This window comes from Tachypleus tridentatus, chromosome 13 (genome assembly GCF_004210375.1).
Source record: "Tachypleus tridentatus isolate NWPU-2018 chromosome 13, ASM421037v1, whole genome shotgun sequence".
Taxonomy (NCBI): Eukaryota; Metazoa; Arthropoda; class Merostomata; order Xiphosura; family Limulidae; genus Tachypleus; species Tachypleus tridentatus.
The window spans coordinates 30,437,737-30,454,611 of NC_134837.1; the positions used below are offsets into that span (position 1 = coordinate 30,437,737).

At 34.7% G+C, this 16,875-nt stretch overlaps 1 protein-coding gene across 1 annotated transcript in view; it reads left to right on the top strand.

Moving 5' to 3' along the window:
- The first annotated feature begins 201 nt into the window (after window positions 1–201).
- The window catches only part of LOC143238624 (lachesin-like), an 84,012-nt gene continuing 67,338 nt past the window's right edge, over window positions 202–16,875 (top strand). Inside the window, exon 1 of the mRNA XM_076479010.1 lies at window positions 202–449. Coding sequence (XP_076335125.1) covers window positions 350–449 — 100 coding nt within the window. The 5' untranslated portion in view covers window positions 202–349. The remainder of the gene's footprint in view (window positions 450–16,875) is intronic.

The following is a 16,875-nucleotide window of genomic DNA, read 5'->3' on the forward strand; positions in this document are numbered from 1 at the left end:
AACCCACATTTCCATAAAAATCTTCATTAGAATACAATCGTTGATTATGATTTGAAAGAATTTCTTTTGCAGAATGTCGTGTCACTTTGTTTCTCTTGGTTCGCTTCCTTCTCGCCAACCGTCTCTGCCAACTTCGATTATTTGATAGAGGGCACTATCGTTGCTGAACAACAAGCCAACATTCTAATATTTTATACGAGGACTCAGGTACTAACGTGCCAGTTTGTAAGCAACGTTTTACGTGAGTATGGTACTTCTACTGGCGTGTCGGTGATAACATTTTGAAAACATCCGTCGCGGTGTTGAAGCAGTTTTATTAAGTCTGTCCTTTTCGCCAGAATTAGAAAAAATGGGAAGGCGTTCACAACATACAGTGAATTTGATGCGAACTATTGTCCTTTCACTTACAATTGTAACGAATAGGGCGCTGGGCCAGAACTACCACTACGGTAAGCTTAATAGGAAACTTATATTGATGATTAACTTATTACGATGTTATATAATAACTCATTTGGAAAACTGAGTGGTTTAGCCTGGCATATAGTTTATTAGTGTTGCAAAATCTTAATATACAAACGATTTGGTTGCAGGTTTTTATGTACTGAATGTTTTAGTCTCACACAGTAATACCATTACTACAACGAACTCTTAATACACTATGGATTGGTCCTAAACTTTTATTTAATGAATTATTTTAGTCCCACATCAATATCGTTTGAACAATGATATTCTAACACACTATAGGAATTTATTCGCAAATGTGTTCTCTTCTGAATGTTTTAGTCCTATATTGATGCCATCCACTAGCACGGCGTTATGTCTGTCGACTCATTCCGTTAGAAACCGGGTTTCGATACCCCTGGTGGGCAGAGCACAGATAACCCATTGTGTAGCCTTGTGCTTAATTCAAAACAAACCTACACTGATGTCATATGCACATATGTTAAACAAAAACGTTTAAATGAAACTAGTTTATTTATAGAACTTTTAGTTGAAAATATGCATGTTTTTTTTTTTTTATATAGTTTACTGCTCAGCGATACCAGGTTCTGCACTGAAACATTAAAATTTGATTCAATATTTGTCGGTCTTAAATAATTTTATTTTAAAACTAGCTGGAGTACCCGTTCCCTCGACTGTAGTTATGTAAATTCATGGTTAATGAAAGGTTATCTTAGAACATGAACAGTCGCTTTCCTTATGAGTAATTGTAAAAAATAAAATTTTAAAAAATGCAAAAACGCCCTAAAACTGCAAAACACAAAATATGAAATAGCAAGTTTATATGTATCTCGGCATGGATCCAGCAAACTTTCATGCCAAATTTGGTAAACACCCATCAAAAAAAGCAAAGTAGTGGTAAAAAGCGCAAAATCCTCCCATAGAAAACTGCAGAACGCAAAAACGCGAGTTTGCAAGTCTTACGATATGGACCAAACAAACCTTCGTGCCAAATTTGTTGAAGATCAATCAAAAAGGGATAAATTAGTGGTAAAAAACTCTCATAAAAACAGCTGAACTCAAAATTTTATGTATCTCCCCATGTACTCAATAAATCTCCACACCAAATTTGGATCCATCTGTAGTAAAAAAGCCCTTCTGTAAAAAAAAAACGCAAAATACAAAACTGTAAACTTATATATATCCTCGCATGGACCTAATGAACTTTTATACCAATTTTGGCGAATAGCTCTCTACACCTTGTGTAATAGTTATATGGACATACAACAGACAATACTATTATATTTGTATGAACTGTTATGGTATGAATTAGTTATATAACATACAACAGACAGTACTGTTATATTTATACAGATCAATTACCGACTCTTTATTGTCAGATCTGAACAATATTATAGGAATTTGTAATTACACAGATAAATATTTTTATGAACCTTACTGCCAACATGAATAGTAACAATATAGTGTAGTAGATATACCTAATTCGATACTAAATAATTCGAAGAAAGTAAATAGTAAAGTTGTCCAACTCAACACATCATAGTTTGAGACAGAGATTTGGAAAACGAATTGAATATTGAGCTCAAGCAGATCTTCGTTTACCTTAACTTTTGTAATTCACACTTTAAGTCCACTATCAGTTGATCATAATGCGTCATGCTCCATATCATCGAGATCAAGGGGTTATTTTTTCTTTAGTCCGAAGATTAAATGATGCATTTGTACTGGGGACCAAAGAAGCAAAACTAAGCGTGCTGAATAAAATGAACTTTAAATACATTGCAAATAACTTTGTTCACTTAATTCAGTTGTAAACAAAATAAACTATATAACATTACGTCACTTAAAAAATGAAGCTTTTAACTGTAGAACACACAGTTTCGTCGAAAAATCTTAAATGAGAATTCAAGTGTTAAATTTGAAACAATATTAAATTTTAAATAGTGATTATATCTCTCAAAAATTTGAGGAGTTAAATTTTTTAACTCAAATTCAGAATTTTGTATTTTTATTAAATATTCCGATTACAGAAACATTTAAACTTAATTACTTTTTTATTACGACAATTTTTGTTGCTTTGTTAGCGCAAAGCTGTAAAATGCACCGCCTTCCATTGCGGGGATTCGAACCTTGAATTTTAACGTTTTTAGTGCGCAGATTTATCGCTAATGCATTGGTGGCTGTTATGAAATATTAATATTTTATTTTATTGACCAACAATTATAGATAAAGTTTCATTAACCAAAAATTACACAAGAAGCTGTTAATCATTTCTATACTAACATGTAATTATTCAACGCACCTGAATGAAAATAACCAGTGTTTTGTTGAATATATGGATTTAAAATACTAAGTTCTAGTATTCGATGAACAGCCCATGTGCTCGTGTGTACGCGCTTAGTAGTGTTTACGCGTTACATTGATTTAAAATGAGTTGGTTGTGAGACTAAAGTTTTATTAGCGCAATTCGTTAACGATTATTTTCTGCTCATTATTTGTTGCTTGTGAAGAACATAGAAGTCACATGTATATACGTTATCTCTTTGATTCGTATGATAAGAACTTGAATGCTAAAAACTTATTAAAATTATTGATACTAGCTGCATAAAAAAATCCCTTTTCGTCTTCTAATCTTCGGATACAATCATTAGTAAATGTGTTAACAGCGGTCGTAAACCTTTTGTTTGTATGACATGAAATTGGATGCTAACAAACTTATTCAAACTTAATAAGTTTAGCTGTATAGAAAACTCGTTTGGTCTTCACTCTTTCATCACAATCAGTAGTAAATATAGATTAAATGAGGTTGAAAAGTTTTGTAAAAAATTGTGACAAGGTTTTGATGGTGAGCTTTCTTGAAAAAATGAATAAAACGGACAACATTAAGACAAATTATTCTACGAACACACATCATTTACTTTTATATGTATTTCAAACACAACTCAATCAATAACATTTATATGTATCCCAAACACAAATTATTTGATTGAGTTTATATGTATTCCAAACATAAATCAATCAATCATCTCTGTATGTATTCCAAACGGAAATCATTTAATTAATTTTATTTGTATTCCAAACACAAATCAGTTATTAACTTTTATATGTATTCCAAACACAAGTCAGTTATTAACTTTTACATGTATTCCAAACACAAATTATTTATTTAATTAAGTTTATATGTATTCCAAACACAAATCAATCAGTTAGTTTCATATGTATTCCAAGCACAAAGCAATTAATAACTTTTATATGTACTCCAAACAGAAATCATTTAATCAGTTAGTTTCATATGTATTCCAAGCACAAAACAATTAATAACTTTTATATGTACTCCAAACAGTTAATAACTTTGTACTTTGTTTTTGTTTTGTTTTTTTTTTTTGAATTTCGCACAAAGCTACTCGAGGGCTATCTGTACTAGCCGTCCCTAATTTAGCACTGTAAGACTAGAGGGTAGGCAGCTAGTCATCACCACCCACCGCCAACTCTTGGGCTACACTTTTACCAACGAATAGTGGGATTGATCGTCACATTATAACGCCCCCACGGCTGAAAGGGCGAGCATGTTTGGCGTGACGCTCGGATTACGAGTCGCACACCTTACGCGCTAGGCCATGCCATGCCCCACTCCAAACAGAAATCATTTAATTAATTTTATATATATTCCAAACACATATCAATTAATTATTTTATATGTATTTCAAACACAAATCATTTAATTAATTTTATATGTATTCCAAACACTTATTAATTAATTAGTTTTATATGTTATGAATACACAATACTAGTTAACACAACTAATGTATTCGTATGAGTAGTAAAAACTTTATCAAAACTTATGACTGTTTTTACGCAAAACAACTATATGTTAATCGAAATAATTAATTGACAGGTTGTCCCGCAGTAGGACAGCGTTAAGTTTTCGTGTTTACAAGAGCTCGATTTCTCTAGGTGGACAGAGTAGACAGCTCAATGCAGTTTTGCTACAACAAAACACAAACAGAAGAATTACATTTGAACCTGCAGCTTTTATATTTGTCTAGAGTAGGCTCGATATGTATTTCAAATTACGTAGCCAGATAATCAGAATGCTCACTGTTACGTTAAATATGCCTTCCCAAAAAAAGTTGTTTTTGTAGTACGACTGCGAGGTTACGGAACAATAAAAGACAAAATAAATGCCTTTTATCTCGATTATAGCCATCCGTTCCCTGAAGAAGGTATAGAGACTAATCCAATATTAAAACAATATATAATATAAAGTCACGTCCCACCACACTTCAAAAGGTTTACTGCTGATGTCATGAAATAATGTTATTTACGTGCTCATTTTCGCCTCACATTTTGTAGATTTTTGTTTATGGTTAAGCACAAAACTACATCACGGTACCAAAAATCAGTTTCTAACGTTGTAAGTCTGCAGACATGCCGGTGTACCACTTGGGGCCACATTTTATAGAATTAGAGATAGTTTGTGGTGGAAATCGTTGTGTTTCTTTGTTTCAAGTTATTCAAATTATCTGTTAAACACCAACTGTTGAGAGCATTCCAAATATAAGCAGTAAAATAATATTAGACCAAGATGTCATGCAGAACCCCTTCCCCTACACACATACAACATGGAGACTTTCAATTGTTCCTGAATGGCTGAAACCATCTTAATTAATTATTGTAAAACCAGAAAAAAATAGAATTGAACTAAACATTGTTGAGTAGAATGATAGTAATGGCGGAAATTCGAATTGTCGTTTGCGTGTGCGATTTTTATCTGACTCTGTACAAACTGCTATTTGTACCTTACCATATATACCATATATACACACTTGTATCGACCCACAAGTCGTTCTAGACATTTGGTGATACGATCCTCACTTGATGGAATTGTGAGAAGTTTCCGGAACGTTTTTAACCGTCTTTACACACCGTTATGTATCAAACTAGACGGTCTCCCGCTGGTACAGCGGTAAGTCTACGGATTTACTAATGCTAAAATCAGGGATTCGATTCCCCTCGGTGGACTCAGCAGATAGCCCGATGTGGCTTTAGAATGAGAAAATACACACACAAACTAGACGACGAGCCATCTTTCGTGTGACATAATTACGTGAAGTCTACGGACATACAACGCTTAAATACGGAGTTCGATGCCCCGTGGTGGACATGGAAGATAGAAAGCCTTATGTTGCATTGCTGTAAAACAAACAAGATAAAAAAGATTTTTTTATTATAAACAGATATTTTGATTTCTTGAATTTTTCCCATATAAAAGCGAAATTTAATAAGAACTTGCAAACTTACTTGTATGGTGTCGACTGTCTTACTTGTGCGCATGTTTTATGGTTTGACGTGTTCTCTTATACAAGTTAAACACATATCTTTTATTATTGCTATTACTTATTGTACTCGTTATTGTGACTCGTATACCAAATATAAATACATTCTAATGACTCGGATATTGAACAGAAAAAATTCATAGTGGCTCATGCATCAAACAAAAACACGTTGTAATGACAGGTATACAATAAAGAAACACATTAGATTGACTCGTATACCAAATTGAAACCCATTATAGTGACCCGTACAATAAACAGAAACATGTTATAGTGATTGTACACATATAACAGGATAAAATGTTTATATTTGTTAAGTCTTAATCACCGACAGAAGTATATTATTGAAAATGGTTTAACGGGCTTAAATGCAGTGAAGAAAATAATAAAAATAATTAAAAATTGTACAGACGTTTCTTTAAACGAAGGATAACACATGATAACAGGTAATCTAGCAGATGCGTTTTTTCAGCTTTTCCATTAACGAGTCATTATTCATATCTTATTGGATCGTCATAAGGAAATTGTATTCTGTTTTGTAGCATGCGTTGTACCATTGCTGTCCTTTTCATGATAGGTAATAGAGTTGTATAGAATGTTACAGATTAATAAGATGATAACAGATACTTATTTTCTTTGTGCTTTTATGCTAAAGAAATGAACTTGATAATCCATGTTGCCACGATTATCTGTTTCTGTAGTCAGTTGTTTATATTGTTAATATATTAGCATTTTACCTGACTTATTGTGAAGTGTTATAACACGTGTTTCTCATCTACCCGGTTTATTAATTAAGTACTTTTTTTTTTGTAAACGTACATCTTACTTAAACGAACTCTACAGGCGGAGATTTCAGTCTCTGAAAAATCGTGTTCACAATGACAGAAATGTCCTAAAGTAAAGCTGTCGTTATATCTCGTGCACGAACATAATCATTTGAAACTGATTTAGTAATTACAATAATTGTGTTTCTGTAAACAGAGAATGATAGATACCCTGATAAACTAATGAACCGCACACGATTCAACCGGTCGAAGTGAAAATTAACTGTCAACATTAATTAAAACACTAATTAGCAGACTGATGAAACTACAGTATATAGAAGGTTGACAATGCTACTGGGTATAGCTCAAACTGATATACGTTAACTTTGTTGCGGGTAATGCGGAATTGTCTTATACGGTCTTTCAAGTTTAGCAAGATTTTTTTTATGTTTCCCTTATTTGTCATAAAAATAAAGTTTCGCCAGATAATTCTGCGCTGATTTTTTTTCAAAACTGTGTATGTTTATTTGTTTGTTTTTTTGGGCTCAAATATTTGGGAATTCTAAAGTTTGTTTATCGGATTTCGTGAAAAACTACTCGAAGACTATTTCTCTCTAATTTTGAAGTGACAGACTAGAAGGAACGTACATGAAAAATGCCATCCATGCCAAATGGTTTGACAGTCACTCTTATAACGCACCCACGGCTCCAAAGTGCAGAGTGCGTTTTTTATCATATTTTTTAGCGTTAACCCCAGAACCTCAGATTCACATTTCGGAACACTAATCACTAGGGAATTACAACAGAAAAATGTTTCTTCTGTTGTAACAAAGTTGTTAAAAGGTAATGAACTTATGGAGAATATTATTCCTCATTGTTCTACCAAAAACTATCCCTATTCGTTGATAATGACGGATATAGGACAAATTTTCATATTTTTTGAAAGCCAAATATGATCAACACTAGGTGGTTAAAGTATGCTCTCTACAAATATCCCTCTAGTTATCCCTAATTTACTTTTAGTAGGAATTAGCGATGATGTCGCTTGGTTAATTTTCCCATGTAATTATATCATTAGTTCTATATTATTTTCCAGAAAAATCACTGTTGATATTGTTTAAATAATTATCCCAAGTAGCTGTAGTTTATTTTCACTTTATACTGTTCAGTTGACCCAGCATGGTCCGATGGTTAGGGCGCTCGAGGATTGCGGTTTCGATTCCCCGTCACACAAAATTATTCAATCCCACTATTTGTTGGTAAAGGAGTCACCCAAGAATTGACGCTGAGTAGTGAAGACTAGCAACTTTCCCTCTAGTCTTTCTCAAACTTCGTGTAGCTTTGTGCGAAATTATACTCTTCAAAAAAAAAAAAAGAAACGCAAAAGGCAAAATTTGAGACATATTGTTAACAAGTTTATTCCGGGTAGTTCTGTATGACATGTGTGAAACTTTGCACATTCACTGCTGAACATCCAAAGTCTGCAAAGGCGAAGTCCACGCTCACTAGTTGAAGTTTAACGTCACTCAACGTCAATAACGAGTGTGCCCCCGTGAGCATCAATAACTGGTTGGCATCTCCTGCCCATGGAAGCGATGAGATGACGAATCACATCCTGTGGAATGGCTGTCCACTCAGCCTGCAAAGCTGCTGCAAGCTGAGGTAGAGTCTGCGGTTGATGTTGTCGCCGTCGCAGACGTCGGTCCAACTCGTCCCAAAGATGTTCGATGGGGTTTAAATCTGGTGATCTGGAGGGTCAGAGAAGAACGTTGATGCTGTGGTGTCTCAAGAAGACAGTGGTGAGTCGGGCTGTGTGAGGACGGGCGTTGTCATGTTGAAAAACGTCGTTGACGTTCACCATGGTGGGATGCACACGGGGTCTAAGAATCTCGTCGACGGTTGCGTACGGTCTGATCGGAAATCCTACGCAGCCCTGGTATGGTTGAGGAAGTAGACGTCGCAGTGGTGGTCCTATCCCGAAGGTGACGTAACCGGATGTAGCGATCTTGTGCGGGCGTGGTCACACGAGGTCTGCCAGATCGTGGACAGTCACGAGTTGATCCATGTTGTTGGTGACGATTCCATAGCCTTGTGACGGTGCTTGGGTGGACATTTACAGCTCTGGCAACATCTGATCGAGATTCGCTTGCTTCCAAGCGACCAATGGCGTGTTGCGTTGTGCTTCAGTCAGTCTTGGCGTAACTGTATTGCGAGTCGGTGGCTTAACACTGAGCTATGGAAACCGAGAACCCGTCACTTTTATAGGGATTTTGCACATGTTGCACTTGCAGAACATGCAGATCTCTCAAACAAATTTATTGGACACGAATGCGTTTTGGCGAAAAATCCGATGTTTTCCTCCGTTTTCAAAGTGCACAGTTTTTATTGTCATTTTGGTCTGACAATCAGTGCCTTAACACGTGTATCATCACATACTCTGAGCTTGTAACGTTATTACATATATTTCTCTTTAAAATAACAAAAATATCTCTTTTGCGTTTCTTTTTTTGAAGAGTATATAAACAAACAAACAATACTCTTCAGTTGTTGTTCCCCAGTTGTTATATATTTTAACTTATCTCATTACTCACAGGAAACATTTAAACATCAGAATTATATCTTTACTTGTTCAAATAACGACACATTATACTTATAACTAAAATACAAATGTTTGCTTAACAGTGAAAATCTTTGAAAAAGTCCATTTACCTCGTTTGACCTTCCTAAGTTATTTATAATTACCCCAGTGTTAACGAAGAAAATGTTTTTACTATTTTACAGAGGGCTAGAGTGCTTGGTGAGTACATCAATTTTGAATAAAGACATTTTTAAGACAAATGTAAATAGCCCCCCCTCCTAATGACACAGCGGTATGTTTGTACAATTACACCGATAGAAACCTGGTTCTTAGTACTCGTGTAGCTTTGTTCTTAACTACAAACAAACAATCACCTAAAACATAAAAACTCTGTACGAATGGTAAACAGATTAAATTATTTGCATTATTCCACGACAAGATATGAGAAATAATAAATTTGTTTACTCGTTGCTAAACTTTGACAAAAAACAATCATATAAAAACTATCTAACTGATTCAACATCTCTTAACTGATGATATAGTTAAGGTACAATAAATGTATAAAGCTCCAACTTATATGCAGAAAACTTTTTACTTTTTTACTTCTGTTAATGTAATTATCGCCATAAAACAGTCTTACAACTTTAAACTATTTTAGAACAAAGCGACATTTGATTATCTTCTGTGTCCGAGGAATCGAACCCCATATTTTAGCGCTGTAATTCCGTAAACTTATCGCTGTCCCACAGCGGGACAGAAAAGTTTAAAAACAAAAGTTGTGTTATGATTTACTATAATACTGCTACCAGTTATGTTTAACCTACTAAAATTTCAGCCTGACAAAAATGAGGTAAGATAACATGATAGACAGCTGAAATAATAATCGTTCATTAATCCATTAGCGCCATGTAAACGTAAAACTGGAAAACTAAAACTGTGTAGCATTTTGTGTCATTTATTCAACCATTAGAACTGTGTGAATGTATAATAAAAATTGTGTATCGTGTCGTTCATTAAACCGTCAGCACCATATAAGCATAAAACAAAAAAAAAAACTTAGTAAAGCTTTCATTGAGTAGTTGCTTCTGCTAAGCACAAAGACATAAACAACTCTACTTACTGTCATCAACGTGTAAGCGTAAAACCATTTATTGTATATGTTTAGATATGACACACAACAGTTCGTCAGTGTAAACAAATTAGCGCCAAACTACTGTACATAATTAGACAAAGCACTGACCATTAACAATTCGTCAATGTAATCAAAATAGCGCCAAACTACATGATTAGGATAACGGTCAAATATCGCTAGTTTTTCAGAGGAGAATGTACAAAGAGTTACCAAAAAATGCTATTCATTCACTATCTTTCCTCTAGCCTATATGTTGAAAATTAAGGTTTATTTGTTTATTTAAAATTTCGCGCAAAGCTACTCGAGGGCTATCTGCGCTAGTCGTCCCTAATTTAGCTGTGTAAGACTAGAGGGAAGGCAGCTTGTCATCACCACCCACCGCCGACTCTTGAGCTACTCTTTTACCAACAAATAGTGAGATTGACCGTAACATTATAACGCCCCCACGCCTGAAAGGGCAACTATGTTTGGGGCGACGAGATTCGAATCCGCGACCCTCGGATTACGAGTCGAACGTCTTAACCCATCTGGCCATGCCGGACCTGAAAATTAAGAACGGTGAGAGGCAGATTGTATAGCTTTGCGCAAAAGTTGTAAAAGAAAAAAGCGCGTATCTAAAGAAGGCTAACAATGACAACTGCCTCTCTTTGTTTTTTTTTTAGGAGGGGCGTAATATCACTGACATTATTTCGTCTGCTGCAACCTGCCTCGTAGCCACCTTTAGAAGAAGCAGCAAAAGCAATGTTGAATAAATCTGATCTGTTTGATTATTCCTCCACTCGGTTAATAAGTTTTGTATATGTTGATTTACGGATTTTAAAGGCTTATAGTGTGAAAATCAAAGGTTACAAGTTAATAACTAAATGAACCTGAGACGTTTAGGTGCCTGAAAAAGATGTGTCACTTCTCTGGGACAACATTTCAAATACTTGGATGTCTGTTATGTATCGTAAAATGTGCACATAAATCTGTCTGTTTAAAAGTTCTTTGTAATAAAGGTTAGAGCACATAATACTGATTATTACTGTCAAGTGTAACGTAAATACTATGGGTCAATAAACCTACTTTAAAAATAGCATAAAATATTATTTGGTATGCCTATTAAAATGAAATGCTTGGAAAACTTACTAGTATTGAGTTTATTAGATAAGTTTTAACGAGCTATAAAATTATGATTAATGGATATAATTTGAATAGAATTTGTTTTAGGCTTGGATAAGCTATTGATTTTGTTATCTTAATGTGCCCAAAGTACGTTAAGGAAGCATTAGTTCTCCACGATTACTGTTGAAATAGATGTATCGAAAGCTTTGCCGAAGACATGACAAAATTCTATCTTCCGCGCCGTATTCTGTATTCAGGAAAATCCCTAATGAGGCGGCTTTGTCTTTTACCTTGTAGAAGAATGGAATGAAATGACCATACAGTCTTGGATATACACTTTCTCTACTGGAGCGTGCAAACATAGTTTAGAGAACTTTTCGTTGGAGAGTTGTATTAGTGATTAAAGAAGGTTGTGTGTACCATAAGCTCAGTGGTTACTTTGATGTGAAATTTTACAGTAAACAATTGAAAGAAATGTTCTGAACTTTATACACGATTGAAGAAGAGGACTACCTTTATTAGTGTCCCTTTGAAAGTGGCTTTATTAGATACCGTCGTAAGGCGGATGCATTAGTCGCGCTATACGGAAATTTTTGTCTGATATAAAATACTCTAATTTTTTTTTCTTGGTTATGCATCGTCTTTGGCTGGTGAAATAAAAGTTTTGGAGGGGATTCGTCTGAACAGAAGAAAAACTTGAGTGATATCTGTATTACTTTAAATGAAAACTCATTGCGTTAGAGGCTAAATCATTATGAAACTATGTGCAATTATAGCTGAAGTGCAACAAAAGTATTATTAATTCCACCGGTCTGTGCTGGTGCATAAGAACAGATGTCTAAGATACTGAATGTGCACACGCCAGTGATCTAAACATAATAAATCCCCGCCACATCAAAGGGTGTGGGTAAATGGTTCACGTACTGCAACCCACTGGGGTGACTTCTTAACATATGCAACTTTAGCTGATTTTCTTTCATCAGTTTCTGTACGCATATCAGTAAAGCTACTAAGCTCTACGTCGGCATACAACAACGAAAGACAAAAGAAACAGCTTACAACAGCAGAAACATCAGAAAAAACGTCAGTGCATTTTGAAACTCCTGCCTGCGTGTTCGCCACATCCGTTCCACATTGGGAATTATAAAAGAACTGGATAAGCATAATTTACTACCATTTATAACTAAGTCATAGGACCTGCAATTGTTTTATGTAACTGTAGCAAAACCACTTACTCTATGACTTTCAGCTACCAGAACTCACATGACTGCTCGTGTGTAGCAAATCGATGGAACTCACTAGACACAAGTGCATGACAACATAGTACCAAAACAGCAGTTTTACATGTGACTTTAAATAACGTAAAATTCGAATAACTAGCTTTTTCGTCTCATTATTTAGAAAAATGAAACAACACAGAACCGGTTACAAGTAGATTTTTCTTATTATCATTTACTATTGTGTACGTATCAAATAAAAAATGTTTTCTTTGTTTCTATGAACTAAGCAAAATCTAACCACTTATGAGAGTACATCTACTCGATCGTAACTTTGTATTGAAGACTGCGTGACAGTTTAGGTTGATTATCTAACTGTTGTATTTGAAGGATAATACATAACATTTTTAAAACTCTTCATTTATTTAATTGTATATAACACACTGTTTATAGGATCTGCGAGGTAATAGCTAAAAGCTTATAATAGGGACGTGTAGACAAATATGCAAACAAACAATAGAGAAAGTTTATAATCTTGGCGAATTTCAAAAGAGCTTGATAGCTGGTACTTGTTTAGCAGAATCATTGTTAATAAAGATTGCTTTTTGTAATACAAAGTTCAAAACAATTGAGAGAAAATACGTCTTTCACAAGAGAATAGCTTTGCCTTAGGAAAAAGACACTTAGACAAGCTTCTAAAATATGGCATAAGTCGGATTATGAGCAGTTTGTGGGTTGCATCAACAATGGTCAGGATAGTACAATCTCAAACCGTATCATACACAGGCCATACAAAATGACGCAAGGCAGCCGTTAATTAGTCCAAAAACTGTCATATAGTAGCTGCCAATTAGTCCATAAACTGTAGTCAGGATTCTACAATCTCAAATTGTGCCATACAAACAACACTATAAAAAAAACTACAATATGATAGCTGTCAATTAGTCTATAAACTTCCTCTCTCAGAAGCCAACAACAGATACAGTTTATTGACTCTTTGAGGAGGAATTTGCGGAGAACTTGTTTTGTTCTGGTGTTCAAGCTGGTGGAAGTGGTTTAATTGGTGTGATGAACACCCTGCTAGCAGTAGTATGAATATTTTAATTCCTTCAGAAGAATAACTAGATCTGTAGTGTATCTTAACGTTGCTGCTAATAATGCTCGTCTTAAAAAGGTGGATTGCAAGTATGAATTCAGACGTTGTATTTGATACCGTAATCTTTTGCAAACACACATGTACCACTTGTAAATCATACTTCTCGACGACTAGGCTATAAAATAAAACGGGTCTGCCGTGGTCGAAAGCTCAGCGAGCCGGACTGTGGATCCTAGGATGTAAGATTAGGGTCCCGTTGGCAGAAATAAATCGCACTAATCACTTTGGTACATCATAAGAGTGAGAGTCAAATCTCGTTATTCGATTAGAAAAGCCCAAGAGTTGGTAGTAGATGTTGTTGAATCGCTGCATTAGTAACCGCTAGCGCAAATAGCTCTTGCGTAATTTTGCACGAATATTCAAAACAAACAAATACATAATCGAACACGCCACCTTCCGACATCTTGTGAAATCTATGCCAACTTTTACTTTTCAAGCCACTTTTACGAAATGTAATGCAACCTGATATTAAGTGTAGTTCTCAACCAGTGCATATTGCTAGTCTTGGCTGCTATGTATTCCAGTAATTTTTTTTTTATTTCTGCAGAGTGAATGGTTGTGGTAAGCACCGAAATAAAGCACAACTGAAGTTACACAAAAAATAATTGTTAATTTATTTTAACCCTGAAACAATAAGTATAAGATTATATACGTATGTAATATAATTAAAAATGTTCGTTTGTTCTATATATCAAATACTAAATCCATTTCGAATTTAATTTGCAGTATACACTATTTTAGAATGTATCATTTTGGTACTATGAGACGTCTCGTTGCTTTTCTAAACTGTCGTGGACCACTAAAACGCAAGTACAACGTGAATATTCTGTCAATTTTTGTTTGCTTTCATGAAATTCCACAAACCTGCAAACTGACTGTGACAAACCGATGGTTGAGAAACAATACCATAGTTAGGCCAGTATGCTAAAATACCTGAAATTGACAAAATTAAAAATTTGTGTTTTTTACTGGTTTGTTTTATCATCAAGCTCCACAATGACCTATCTGCCCTTTGTATCTAACTCCGAATTTTAGCTTTATAAACCCTTAAGATTACTTCTGAGCCACCCAAGGACAGTAATATCAGTTTGTTTGTTTTTGGAATTTCGCACAAAGCTAATCGAGGGCTATCTGTGCTAGCCGTCCCTAATTTAGCAGTGTAAGACTAGAGGGAAGGCAGCTAGTCATCACCACCCACCGCCGACTCTTGGGCTACTCTTTTACCAACGAATAGTGGGATTGATCGTCACATTATAACGCCCCCACGGCTGGGAGAGCGAGCATGTTTGGCGCGACTTAGGCGCGAACCCGCGACCCTCAGATTACGAAGCGCACGCCTTAACGCGCTAGGCCATGCCGGGCCAGTAATATCAAACATCTGTAGTCTCACAGTGAGTCATTAGTAAAAAGTGAAGGGACTATAATGTTACGATTTTTAGTTCGATATCCGTGGGTTACACAGTTCAGGTAGCTATTACGTAGCTCCTCAGTGAAAAATGGTCCGGAATGGCCATGTGGGTTAAGGCGTTCGAGTCGTATTCCGAGGGTCGCGGGTTCGAATCCCCGTCACACCAAAAATGCTCGCCCTTTCAGCCGTGGGGGCGTTATAATGTTACGGTCAATCCCACTATTCGTTGGTAAAAGAGTAGCCCAAGAGTCGGCGGTGGGTGGTGATGACTAGCTGTCTTCCCTGCTAAATTAGGGACGGCTAGCGTAGATAGCCCTCGATTAACTATGCGCGAACTTCAAAACAAACCAAAGAAACCAAACTTCAGTGAAAAACAAACTGATACGACTACGACTTTTAATTTAACTTTTTCTGTATAAACATCTTTTAACATCAAAACTAAGCTGTATTAAAACATTTTTGTAAATTGTCCTTCTAGTTGTGTTTTAAACTGAAAACTTGCGTGCAACTAAGTGAAGCAATACGTCGGCAGTGAAAGTCCATTAATGTGGTTTATAAATTACAGTAAATGTTGTAGTTTGTCTAATTAATGTGTAGCTTGGCATTTTGTACTAATTAACGAATATTTAAACGACGAGAATGTTTGTCGTACATTAGTGAGTAATTTACGCTTGTTTGTCAATTTCTTCTTTGATTTTACAAACATATTTAAAAGTTGTACTCATGTCATTAGGGTTAATGTTTCACTTGATTTTAAGGGAACTTATCGTTGGACTTAAAATATAATAGAGAACTGAAAATTAGGATACGTTATAAGAAGAGTGATTAAATCCCATTATTCTCTCAATTCAAAATTTAGAACGACTTGTATGGAGGGCTGAATTCTTTTGACGTAAACGTTCAGTTTGGTTTTACTTTACTGTTTTATTTCGATTTACATCTTAGATCTGATTTTATTTTCTATTTTATTTCGACTTATATAGTAAATATGGTTTTACTTTTCTATTTTATTTTGAATTACATGATAGAACTGATTTTACTTTCTATTTTATTTTGAATTACATGATAGAACTGATTTTACTTTCTATTTTATTTTGATTTACATGATAGAACTGATTTTACTTTCTATTTTATTTCGACTTATATTGTAAATATGGTTTTACTTTTCTATTTTATTTTGATTTACATGATAGAACTGATTTTATTTTCCATTTTGTTTTGATTTACATGATAGATCTGATTTTACTTTCTATTTTATTTCGACTTATATAGTAAATATGGTTTTACTTTTCTATTTTATTTGATTTACATATTAAATCTTATTTTAATTTTCTATTTTTTTTATCTTAATTTAATGCCCAATTTGATATTTACTGTTATATTTTCTTTTGTTTTCGAAATGTGAATCTTTAGTTAGTAAATACGAATGTATATAAAACTAACAACAAATATTGAAAACAAGAAAGTTTTCTTTTGTTGCGTATCAACTGTTTTTCAGTTTACTCCTCTGTGAGATTTCTGACTAGAAAACTACTGAATATTTGTTTGAATAACAAATTTATATGATCTTACTTTGTTACATATGCATTTATTCAAGTGAAATACACATTTACAAATAAGAATTTCTTACTATAATGGTTACAGCCCAGTACGGCCGGGTGAGCTAAGGCGTTCGGCTCCCCATCGCACCAAACATGCTCGCCCTTTCCTCCGTGGGAGCG